Below are 13161 nucleotides of genomic sequence, written 5' to 3'. Positions count from 1 at the left end.
GGCTGCTGTGTGGATATGAAGCTTCTATGTTAGAAATGAAGCTATAATTTAAGTAAAAAGAGGTTCTTAGAGGTGGAATAAACGACGGATTTGTGGTTGTGAAGCTTTGAGGCCTGTAACTGTAGATGTATTAGTCTAGCCTGGCTGTGGCCCATAGTGCCTGTGAAGGCCTGCCAACCAGCTGACCATTAAACATCAAACATTCACACATTCGCAAGCTTCCCAATGCCTCTGTTCATGGACGGATGATTAGACAATGGGCCCCTGGGCACAGACATGCAGAAGGACTTATCATTTCTACTACAGAGGAGCAAAACACACAGACTTTATAGTCATTTAGGGCAGTTTAGGGCAGTCCGTGGCCTAGAGCAGTGGTTCCCAATCTTTTTCTTGAGGGACCCACATTTTTACCATTGTAAACTTTGGCGACCCCCCCCCATTGTCCATTGCTTCTATGAAGCCGAACTCAATGTAACTTTCATGGTACCCTCTCTTTTTCTTTTTGAGATATTCAGCATTTTCGTCTCCCTGATGCTTCGCCATTTTACCATTAGCTCTGTGTTTCTGTTGTTAGGTGAGGTTACCTATAGGTGAGGTTACCGCTAGGTGAGGTTACCGCTGGGTGAGGTTACCACTAGGTGAGGTTACCACCAGGTGAGGTTACCATTAGGTGAGGTTACCACTAGGTGAGGTTACCACTAGGTAAGGTTACCGCTAGGTGAGGTTACCGATAGGTGAGGTTACCTGTGTATATTGCAGGAGGGATGTTACACATGCCCTTATTCTCGCAATATAGCCTTTATTTTTTAATCTTTTGTATAGTGTTTTTGCTATTTAAATAAATGAAACACTTAATGTAGCCCTTTTTTAGTTGTTTTTGTCCCACTGATGAATTAAATGCTGACTCATCTATATTTAACGCAATATATTTATTACATCCTTTAAAATCAAGAGGGCTTCGCGACCCCCCATGGATCTTTGGGGCCCCCCCTGTTGGGAATCACTGGCCTAGAGGTTAGGAATCGGGCTTGTAACTGGAGAGTCGCCAGTTTGAATCCCGGTACTGATAGGTCTAGGACTGAAGTGCCCTTGAGCAAGACACCTAACCCCCCTGCACAGCTCCCCGGGCGCAGTAATGTGAGTGTAACTGTCCATGTCAGAAATAAAGCATGGGCGTCCCGGTGGCTCACACCGGTAGAGCGCTAACCATGTATGCTGCGGCGGAGCCGGGTTGAATCCGGCCTGAGCTCCCTTTGCCACATGTCTTCCCCTCTATCACCCCCTTTCTATCTCTCACTATCAATAAAGCAACAAAATGCCAAAAAAATAATCTTTAAAAAAGAAATAAAGCATTATGCTAATATATGGAATGGAATTTAGATATATTAAAAATTATATAATTTATAATTAATTTAATTTATAATTTCTGTAATATTTGTTTCCAAAGGTTTATTAGTAGTTTCAGTTTCTGGGAAGGTCTAAATCTTTGATTCCCAACCTGTGACCTTGATGGGGGTGTGTGATGGAACAGGTATAAAAAAAAAATGCTACATAGAGTACGTTTTAAAATATTCATTTTTATTTCTTCAGGCATTTAAAAATCAACATTTTTTTTAACAACACTTCTAACAAATTCTATTTCTAACTAAATAAAACAAAACTTGCTCTTTGGTTGACCTGGGGTCTTTTCCAGGAAGCAGGTTGAACAAACTTTGAGACCATTTACAGAGTTGACTGAGCCCAAGATGGAAAACTCACCAGTTCCAGAACAGCTGATCAGAGTTCGTTCAATCAGCTCTGAGTAGATTGAACCTGGCATATAAAGCCATTTTAATCCAGCAGATGAAAATATAATAATGCATGTTTATGCAGACATTGCACATTTAACTTAAAAAAGACAGAGCGGGGAAAGTGTCAGTAAGTTCACATAGTTTCATTCACTGATATTTCCTTAATGGATGATAAAGTGCTGGAATCTGACTGTGTATTAGTATCTAGCCTGCATTACAAAACACAGGCCAGCAACTGAAGATGAAAAATAAAAATCTATCGAGCGTGATTGTCAGCTGGCAATATGATCAATTGTTTTTCCTATCAAAGTCATATCAGTATCTATCGGTAGGTGTAGATTTTGTCTGATATGTACTAATATCCTTACCAGGGTCTCTGCAGGTTTCAACAAGTCACATTTAAGACTTTTTAACACTTTTTAAGAGCATAATGAATACAATTTATGACCCATTTCACATCCATAATGGCAAAAAAGTACAAAAGACTAGAAAGAAAATTGGAGGCCCAGAACCGGGCTGCACAGGTACTTACATCCGTTTTGTAGTTATGTTATAGCGTCCTCAAAAATCTAAACATTTCAAAGCAAGACTGAAGTTTATACATTTGTTTTAAATAAAAGTAACATTAATACATTATAAGACCTTTAAAAATCATATATTTAAGCCATTTCATTAGATTTTAAGAGAATTTTAGACATTTTAAGGCCTTAAATTCAAATGATTGGATTTTAGACATTTAACGACTTTTTAAGACTGCTGCTATTCAAGGAAGCTTGATACCTGGAAACCATGGAGGAAAGATTTTAGTAGTTAAGAAGATGCTTTTTTCCCCCCTTCTGGAATCACTATTGGGATCAGTAAAAAACATATCAAATGTTGGTTGGGCTTAGGCCGGTTTGGAGTTGATGCCAAATCTTGAACCAGTTCCTCGCTTTTCAACAGCGAAAAATACAGCATCTGGTACCAAGTAAACTGGTTCCCCAAACCGAGTCTTTGCTACTCTCGAACCATGAACCACTTACGTCAGGGGCTGGGATTATCGTGACCAGCAAGACAAACTAAAATGTGTAACATTAATTTGATTTGATTTGTTAAAGTCTAACATTAACATGTTATGGTGCTGATGGTTCCATTACAGAATTCTCTTTGACCATCAACATGTTAAGCCAAAACAGTGAGCGCAATGCAGAAACTCCCCTAGTGGGGGACAGTAACAATCCATTAAAACACATTTTTAAGGTTTATTTTGAGCCATTATGACTCAGCACGATAAAGTTAGCAGCAATTAGCAATTAGCAGCAGCAGCAACAACTGTGTGACAGTAGCCCCTTTCATAGTACGGTCCTGCAAATGTCCTGCTATATATATATATATATATATGCATATATATATATCTATATATATATATCTCTAAGAACTTTGCCGGCTTTTCGCCTTAGGGCGTTCATAGTGCCCTTTCATAGTGCAGTCTGGCGTCGCAGAATGAGGTGGGAGGACAGTGGGAGGAGACGATAGTCAGAGCAGCATCAGTGCTGCACAGTAGCACAGTGCTAATAGGCGGCACAGTTAGCTCTGTAGCAGTACAGTGTGTATGTGCTGCAGCAGCATGTGTTCACTTAGCGATCAGCACCGGTCACCAAGTGTACAGTTAGCATGCCGTTTGTTTACGATAAGCATCGGGCGCTGTGCTAAGTTAGCGACAGTGCCAGCAGCTGCAGTGAACAGTGATTCGATGACTGTCGGACCAAGTGGAAGGCGTGTTAGACGTCAGGCGCAACGGCACTATGAAAGGGGCTAGTGTCGGCGTATCAGAGATCAGTGAAGCGGGAGTCATATTTAAAAGGCCCGCATTATTGTGAGAATGGGCTTTGATTGGTATGTAGGTGATGATGATTCATTCATTGGGCTGCCCTATGATTTCATTGTCCAGCATGAACTAACGCAAAGCTTCATTTTCTGTCTTCTCAGGATGAACTTAAGAGTTTAAAAAAAAACCTGCTAGTGTAACGAACAAATATCAAAATATCCTTTTACTCTTAAAACTGAACGAACCAGTCTGCAAACATCAGTAGGCAAACAGTACAGTTAAATTATCAGCAATGAATGGCACTTGTATATGTAAAAGGTTATCTAAGTTAACATCAATACTCTACTCTCCTCGATATATGACAATGTTCTTATCGGTCTCGTGAATCTTAATCTCGTAGAGCAGGTTTGGTGGGAGCACCTTCACCATGTTGTCCCAGATGTAAACAGCCACATTCTCAGTTGTGCTAGATGGACAGAGACAAACAAGCAATTAAAACCTGCAGTTTGTCTACAAGCTGTAAGAGTGTTTTAGTGAAAGCAGCTCAGAAAAAAACTCACCTGACAACACTGGCAAAGTATGGCACATCCTTATCAAGGTTTTTATGATCCAGTGGAATCATGATAACTTCCTGCAGGGTGGAATCAATCAGAATCAGTTGCAAAAAGACATTTTCAGGCTCTAAGTGTCCAAAAGGGCACTTAACTCTGATTTCCTAAAGGATATCTGTGTACAGCTTACACTGCCCCACAGTGCAGTTTATTCTTTCCATAAAAAAACTACTAAAAAGCTGCTCTCTGTTGAAAATGCACTACGACCAGTATTGCACTACGACCAGTATTAAGAACCCATAACTAAAAACACTGAAGTTTTAAGAGGGCAAAAGTGGAAACAAACGGATACAGACATGAGACATCAGCAGTTACAGTGACAAAAACTGTGAACCTGAAACTCAGTGAAGTAAAGGTTAACTAGGTTAATTTAGTCACCAAGTCTTAAATCCAAAGTCAGTTTTAGGCTAACTACATTTCTGTTAGTTAAGCTAAAACATTTGACACTATTTAACTCGTGTTGTAGTAGAATGTGGATAATGTGGAGCCGGTACCTAATCTCGAAAACCAGTTCATCGCTTTTTGACAGCCAAAGAACCGGCTCTCTGCAGAAAAACTGTCTCCAGAGCAACACCAACGCTGTGGCTCAGTTGGTAGAACGGTCACCCACTGACCGGAATGCCATTGGTTCGATCCCTGACCATGTCAGCCTACATGTCGAAGTATCCTTGAGCAAGATACTGAACCCCAAACTGCTCCCGATGCTGCGTTCTTTGATGTGTGAATGAATTCCCAATGGTGGCAGGTGTCACCGTTTAGGGTAGCCTCTGCCACCGGTATGAATGTGAGTGTGAACGGGTGAATGAGCGCAGTGTGTAGTCTAAAGCTCTTTGTCTTGAACCACAAACCACTTATATCAGGGGCTTGGGGATTATCGTGACCACCAAGACCAACTGAAATGACAATCATTCATTTTATTTTATTTGCTTAACTGCAATGTGATTGATGCACACTCGTGTCAGCAGGCTAGCGTAAGCGGGCTAGCATTAGCGAGTTAACATTAGCTTACAACAAAGCACAGATGTGTTTGGATGCCAATGTAGGCTCGCAAAGCCAGGAGCAACATTTGTAAAGAGACGATGTAGTCTGCCGTTGTTATTGTTATAGTCATGAACAGAGCAGAGTCATATACAGTGACATAATCATGTGGCTCTTTAGTCTGTGGAAAACAGGTTCTGAGTAGGTTCGCAAGTTGAACTAAGTGTGAACCAGCAACAGCTCAGCAAAAGAACTAGGTTCACGTTTGTCAAAATGGGGTTTCAATAATGTGGGTTTTTCCTACAAATTTCCGTGCATTATATTTCAAAGGTAAACCAACCAAGTGGATGAGAACAGCCTGTTGAGATGAGCTTACCTCAATGCACCTCTTCAAGTCAGTTAAGTTCATGACCATGCCAGTTAGACTATCAATCTGTGGAAGGTGAAGGTTAAGCACAGACTGTTTAGTGTGTCACATATATACAGTATGTTTGTGTGTCCATGGCATCATACAGTTTAACAATCAACAGGTTTAATCGTTTTTGTATCCATTATAATAATTATAAGTGTTCTGTTAGATAGATACTCACCTTTCCGCGTACTGTTACTTCCACTGTGGACAGAAATAAGAGTATTGAATGAATGGGAGACACCTCAGAAGCAGCTGTAAAAGGTTTTACCCAACATATAATTTTTTATACAAGAGAAATAATGAAACGTGCAACGAACCTTTGTAGTTGTGTCCATGGCCGTTGGGATTGTTGCATTTTCCATAAACTTTTTTATTATCTTCATCACTCAGGTGAATGCTAGAGAGAAAAAAATATTGATCAAAACCAGCTGCACAGACTTTTTTGTTTTCAATCACGTTGCTGACCCTGATTTTACAAGTCAAACAAGGAAATTGAGCTAAGTGTTTAATGACTTGTGCTGCCTTCAGGTGTACTTTCAGCGATTACATGATTTGTAGGGTAAATGGTTATTAACAAAAAAATGAAACATAGCTGTTTTCATAATGAGTTTATCTGATAATGTCATTTTTCAATCTTCAACCATTCTTTAGTTCCAGAGTTTTATCAACTATTAAAATGATGTATTTGTGTTTTGGGCTGTTGGTCAGACAAAACAAGACATTTGAAGATGTCACCCTGTAATCTGGGAACTCTTGATACAAGCTTGATACTCTTGATATTTGTTACACAGTTGTTACAATTTAGTTGTTTTTAAAGTTTCTCCTTCTTTTTAAAAAATTATTTTAGGAATGACATTTCTGTGAAATTTTGTCGGGCGGATGTCACAATTATCTTTTTACCTCCATTAGAAAAAAAAAAGAAAAAAGAATTTCAATTTATCAAAGGTCCCAAGTCTGGAAAAGAACCCAGGATGTTGTTTTAAAGATCAAATCATCATTGGGAGAATAATAATAATAACAATAACAATAACAAGACTGTTAATAAGTAATTGGTTAATTAAAGGGCACTATTAATAAGACTGTTAACAAGTAATTGGTTAATTAAAGGGCACTATTATAGTTGAGAGATTAGGCAGCATATACATATATATATATATATATATATATATATATATATATATATATATATATATACTTTACTTTTTTCTTTACTAGGCTAATATGTCATGAAAAAAAACAGCAAAAGCAATAGCAAAAAGAGTAGTAAAAGTAAAAAATAAAGGAATTGAAATAATACATTTTGAATGGCATGATAAATACATAATTAGTAATGTCTATCCAATAAGGACACATGTATATTTCAATAAATACATAAATAGATTTAAATTTTACTACTTCGATAAAGGCACCTGAAGGCAGCACCAGCCTTTGCAATCTGTCGAGTGACGTCGTCGTCAGCTAACCCTAGATGACTACAAGTCTCGCAAGACTGATGCTACACAGGTTTTATTCCTTTAAATTGCACAGTAGTAAACATAGACGGATACTGGCATTATTCATGCCGCTTTATACCCACTGTTCATAAGATAAAGTTGCTTTTCCATGTCGGGAGCCACCGCTTGGCAGCGCGACTGTTTGTCGAGTATTCAGTCGTTCTGTGATTACAACGCTTAAAAACCTACTTCCTCGTATGATGTTTTCAACAACCATGCAGCACGGCATCTTTTATTACCTTCCATCGACATTAAGCAGTATCAGTATTGCAGCCAGGCTCAGGAAACAGGCTGTTTGTGTTTTTGTAACGGTTCGTGAGAATATGAGAAGCGACCGGTGGTGTGGGTGAGTACCTGTTGAGCCGGTGGCAGGAGCTGAAGCTCTGGACCCGGGTGATGTATCCGATACGCTCCGCAGCGCTGTCGCCCACAGGGGATCCAGACATGTTAGCAGAATACCTGACACAGAGAGAGAGAGAGAGAGGGGGGATAATCCACTGGGAGCCCGGAGAGAGAGCGATGAAATAGTCCGCTAACAAAGCTCCAGCCCCCGTGACTAACGCTGCTCCATCATTGGCTCAGACCAGGGCGTCAATACAGCTCACATGTCCAAGGAGCATATCGAAACCCCCAGGCTCAATGTGAACTCTAATGAAACTGTCTTCGTGTTACTTACTTTATTTTTTATTTGTGCTATTATGCATGAAGAGCAGAAATTTCATTATGTTTGTATAGCCCATGTTATTATCATTTCTTTATTATCAATTACAATCTGTACTAAATGCTAAATAAACAGATATTGCTGCATCACATGTGAGCTCATACATTAGTTTATCAATGAACACCAGGGACCGGATTCACAAAGCATTCTTAAGGAAAAAATGCTTCTTAAGTGCCACTTTTTTTCTTGACTTTGCTCTTAAGACGAAATTTAAGAAGATTTGGTATTCATGAAGAAATTCTCATCTTCTCTTTAGTTTTTTTCTTACGTTTTTTCCTAAGATAGAACTTGAGAACAAATGAGATTCTTGAAAACAAAGTTCTTGGATATCTTCTCAAATGTCTTCACAAATGTATCAGTCTTAAAACAGCTACAGTGAAAAGATAAGTCTTGATTTGTATTTACTTGAACTAATTTGTATGACATTCATTTGCTTTCTTTAATATTGAATTTAGTCCAGACATTGTGTTAACAAATATTGTTCATTGAAGTTGGTCAGGGTAGTTTTTTTCTGAATGTATCACATAAAGCTTATTTTGGCAGTTGACATATTGAAATGTCCTTTCAGTCTGTGACATGTGACACTATTCCTAGATTACCCTACAATGTACTCTAAGTAAATCACAGAGGCAGTTGTTGTATTTGATACTACTTCATTAATCACTAGGAATCATACGAGTGATCTTAAGTTAAAATCTAAGAATTAAGTGAGAAAACTAAGAAGTTCCTAAGACATACGACAGTTCTTAAGGAAAAAAATGGTGAATAGCATTTAAGAACATTCTTAGGAACATCTTATTTTTTTCTTAAGGATTCTCTTAAGTTTTGATCAAGAACACTTTTGTGAATCCGGCCCCAGACTTCCTCAATGCATAACTGGGGACCTGAAGATTAATTTGGGTCAAGATGTTCTCGATTTTCTAGTCATAATCCTGCAATAAACATTGTGTTTTGGTTAGGCAGCCATTCAAATGTCCAAAGTCAAGCGTGTATAAGGGTTTAGAATATAATGATGGAAGTATATGAAAACCAATCACATGCTCAATTATGTCTCATAAATTGTTGAAATATTTGGGTTGATAGCATTTGTTACACACATTTGGTGCTAAACTTTTACACTTTTTGACCACTTTAGAATTTATAAAAATGATCACAAATACATCAGAGGCAGACACTAAGCCTTGATGAACACCATAAAAAATGCTGTGCTGACATAATGGAGATTTCTGCAACAATTGTATTTTTCTGCCAACTGGCGATGAACACTTCCACTTTCCAAAAACTGCTGAGAAACCCACTTATTGTCAGCAAACCTTGAAAAGCCATACATCCTTTGAATACACTAGGTCTATAGTTTATGGTTGTAAAGTTACATGAGGCTGATTTTCCTAGAGGCCACAACAGGTCATTTTATACAGTGGATACGTTGTGAGGTTTGGACACATTTTTAGATTAGATTAGATTAGATTCAACTTTATTGTCATTGAACAGAGTAAAAGTGTGATTCTGTTACAGACAGGAGTGCAGTCTCAGTAGAGTGAACCCGCTTAAAGTCAGGCTGATTCAGATTGAAAGGAGAGAAACCACTCTGTAGACAGTTTAGTTTCAGTTTTCCACCTGGGCTGGGTTAATTGTAGGTATTTTGAGCAGGGGAGTGACTCATGCTTGCTTAAAGGCAGTTGGGAACACACCCATTGTAAGTGAGGAGTGTTGTTGTTGTTGTTGTTGTTGTTGTTATAATGTGCATGTGTGTTTTCCCCAAGCAGATTTTCAGGCATGCAAGCTTAAGGTGTCTGATAAATTGCTGCATCTAATCCCAGCGTGTGGTCTATTGGAATTAATCTGTGTTGATTAAATAAGATACACAACAAGCAAACATGATCGTCTCTGCAAGACTGTAGTCCCCTGCTTATTGCTACAGTGTACAGTACTGTAGTTCATCTGGTGATAGACATTCAGAAGATGATAAGAAAAAAATCAGGGAGCAAATAAGTCAAATAGAAAGGAAAGAAAGAAAGAAAGAAAGAAAGAAAGAAAGAAAGAAAGAAAGAAAGAAAGAAATTGTAGCCCATCAAGTGAGCAAGAAGAACTACTAACAACCTTTCAGTGTGAGGATATAAGTGTGTGTTACATTAATGCCTGACCTTCTGGGTGAATCCCATAAACAAATAGCTGTAATATTTTATTTACACCTGCACAGATGGAGTCCTTGGTGGATTTAAAGAGTTACCTGAGACTCTTTAAATGAGACCTGAGAAGTTATAATAACCATAAACTCTCCAAATGGTCGAAATTGTTTAACCCTCTATGGTACGCATTAGGATGCCAGTTTGGAAAAAATGTTTGGAGTGGGTTTTTAAAAAAAATCTTAAATAGACCAAATAAACATAATCTGGAAAAACTCAGTTGTAATAGTAGACTATAACCTAAAGAGTATAGTATAGTATAGTATAGTATAGTATATAGCCTGAACTTTACTTTACTGCAACCAACATCAAATACATCTTTGTTAAATTGTGAAGATCAAAACAAAATTATGATGAATGGTATGCTTTTGAACATTACATATATATACCTACCACCAATATCTCATGCTGCTATGCTGATTCCATAATGGTTCATTGTTCCCTCGAGGCAACATAGCAATTTTCCATATTGCTACATTGTTGCCTCAGGGCAACAGTTGTATTTAAACAAGTTTTCATTATTTTATTAGAAAATAATTTGCATGAAACTATCGAAAATGAAGGTTTACTCACCTATTAGTGGGAATATTTTTTTTCCAGATGGAGAAAGGGACAGGAAATGACGTTTTGAGAGCTTTTTTGTGGCACAAAATGGCAAAGCTGTTTCCTTTGGAAAAGTCTGCAAAATAGGGTTTCAATATGGCCTCCTTGAGGTCATGTGGCATATTAAAGCATTGCTAGTGGTTCCCTAATACTCTTCCCTCTTTTTTTAAAGCATTGCTTCACTCAAAAACATGCATTGTAGAAATTTGACAGGCCAAAAATGGGTATGTTGCCTGAAGGCAACACTGTACCATAAGGTTAAAGGAGGGATGAAAAAGTCAGCAGAGATAAAAAATAAATAAATAATAATAATCTTGGATGGATTGCTGTAAATTTGGTTCAGACATTCAGTTCCCCAGGAATAATTGTCATCACTTTCCCTGGCTTTTCCTCTGATGCCATTATTATTATTTGGTTTATGAACAAATACCTGCAAAACGACTGATATTCCCATGAATCTCAGCTATACTTTGAGATTAGTGCTAGGGGGGGTAGCGCTCTCGCCTCACAGCTAGAAGGTCATGGGTTCGATTCCCGCCAGGACGCTGTGGGCGTTAAAGGCGTGTCCCCACCTCCATGTCTCCGGTGTCCGTAGCGCTGGTCGGTGTCAGCAAAAGGGCCTTTCTGTGTGGAGTTTGCATGTTCTCCCCGTGTCCCCCGAGGATCCCCTTACAGGGACCTCTCACAAAAACATGCATTGATCCTGGTCGGTCGGGGCGCCTGATGGGGGGAGAGGAACCGGTGGGAATAACGTGATCCTCCCACGCGCTACGTCCCACCGGGGAATCTCCCCCTGTCCGGTGACAAGAAGCGGTCTGCTAACTCCGCATGTATCGGAGGAAGTTCAGTTCAGGGCTCTCCCCAGACCGACAGGGACGTGGTAGCACCCAGGATCCCGATAGGAAAAACTGGGTGATAAATAAAATGGGTTACAAAATAAATATTTAAAAAAAAATAAAAATAAATTACTTGTTGGAAAGAAAGATTTGTTGATCCGTGTCAGTATCTCATCAGAATGTGAATTTTTTTAGACATATATTAGACATATTGAGGAAAATCAAGTTGTAGCTTGCGGTCTACTTTACCAAACTCATAAAGCTGACTTTATACTCGACATTTCAACTTTTTTCTCAACATTGTATTTCAATTTGATCTCATCTCATTTGTTCTCCTACCTGGCCCTAATCCTTTTCCATATCTTCAAGAGATCCAGTAGGACTTATTACATCCATACATAGAATAGGTTTGTTTGGGGTAGTAGCTAAAATAGGTTTTCATGTCCTTCTATCTGGCCAGCAGGTGTAGTAAACCTAGAGAAAGTTTAGCTGCTGTAGATCCATCAAGACCATGAAATAGGAGAAGAAGAAAACAACACTAACAGTTTAACTGCTGTTTAATTTGTGCACATGCATTGTTGTGAGACTACATGTACAAATGGGGTGATCATTTCACCTGTACAACAATTCCTTTGATACACTTTAAGCTCTATATGAATAGAAAACGGTAAAGCCTGCTGCACATAGAGCTTTTGCACTATTCACATTCAGACAACAAATACATTGTATTTATATGCACATTTCAACCCAGATGCTGTGTCATATGGATATTAATAACTGGCCTAACATAGTAAGATGGTATATTTTACATAAAACAAATAAAACAAATTGGTGAAAAATGCTGCTGTTGCATTTGTATGGTAAAAGGTTTACTGTGTGTATACATATGAAAAGTAGAAATATGAAAAGTGAACATTATATGCTGACAATTGCATGTAATTATTGTATGTTTATGCTGTAACTGTGGAGCACTCATCAAAGATAACCATTTATACCACTGAATAAGGCATTTAAAGACCAGAATGGATTTTTTTTAATGGTGGGATATGGGTTTAAATAATTTGTAGTGGAAAACTGCCTTGATTGTACATTTTATTTTGACGGGTCACATACAGTACACAGGTCGGGAACATCTGCTGTAAGTGTCCCTACTTGTGTCTATTCGGTAACTTCAGGTATTTAATCCCAACCATGACATAGCTTTCAAAAATGTAACTATGTAGTTTATTTTTCTTAAACCAAACCACATACTTTCCGTAAACCTAATCACATAGTTATACCAAGACTGAAAGTGAAACCTAACAAAACTTTGAAGCGATAAAAGCTTTCTGTACATTCTTTAAGGTAGAGTCTTTTTCTTCTAACCCATACGTTTGAGGCTGATAACAATGGATAATGGTTAATGAATGGCCTGATAACATAAAATGGGTGGTTTGTTACAATTGACTACAAATTGAAAATATTGAAATTCATTCAAATTTTCTGAAACTCCCTTCTATCCAGAGGGTTTGTCAGCAATCAGAGTTTGAGTATTTCTAGCTAAACTGCATGGTGTTCAAAATATTCCTAGAGCAGTATGAACAACAACATGGGTGGAATAACCTGTTAGGAGGCCCAAGGGACTCTAACCTCCTACCTACTGTGCAGTGTGTATCTACCCTGTGTCTCCAAGCTCAAAAGAAATATAGGAACTTACACCTTCTGTAAAAATATTGCCTTCTCTA

The 13161-nt window shown here is 38.3% G+C and overlaps 1 protein-coding gene across 1 annotated transcript; it reads right to left on the bottom strand.

The window, feature by feature from the left end:
- Positions 1-1581: 1581 nt before the first annotated feature.
- pts (6-pyruvoyltetrahydropterin synthase) lies at positions 1582-7622 on the bottom strand. Its single transcript, XM_059325376.1, has 6 exons — positions 7446-7622; positions 5916-5995; positions 5777-5799; positions 5563-5619; positions 4158-4228; positions 1582-4063 (listed from the first exon to the last, which is right to left on the bottom strand). Exons 1-6 carry the CDS (start codon positions 7535-7537, stop codon positions 3940-3942), a joined length of 447 nt encoding a protein of 148 aa, XP_059181359.1. The 5' UTR covers positions 7538-7622; the 3' UTR covers positions 1582-3939.
- Positions 7623-13161: the final 5539 nt, after the last annotated feature.

Source organism: Centropristis striata, chromosome 21, assembly GCF_030273125.1.
Source record: "Centropristis striata isolate RG_2023a ecotype Rhode Island chromosome 21, C.striata_1.0, whole genome shotgun sequence".
NCBI classification, from domain to species: Eukaryota; Metazoa; Chordata; class Actinopteri; order Perciformes; family Serranidae; genus Centropristis; species Centropristis striata.
Note: the sequence above shows the minus strand (reverse complement) of the source record. Positions and strands in the feature narration are given on the sequence as shown.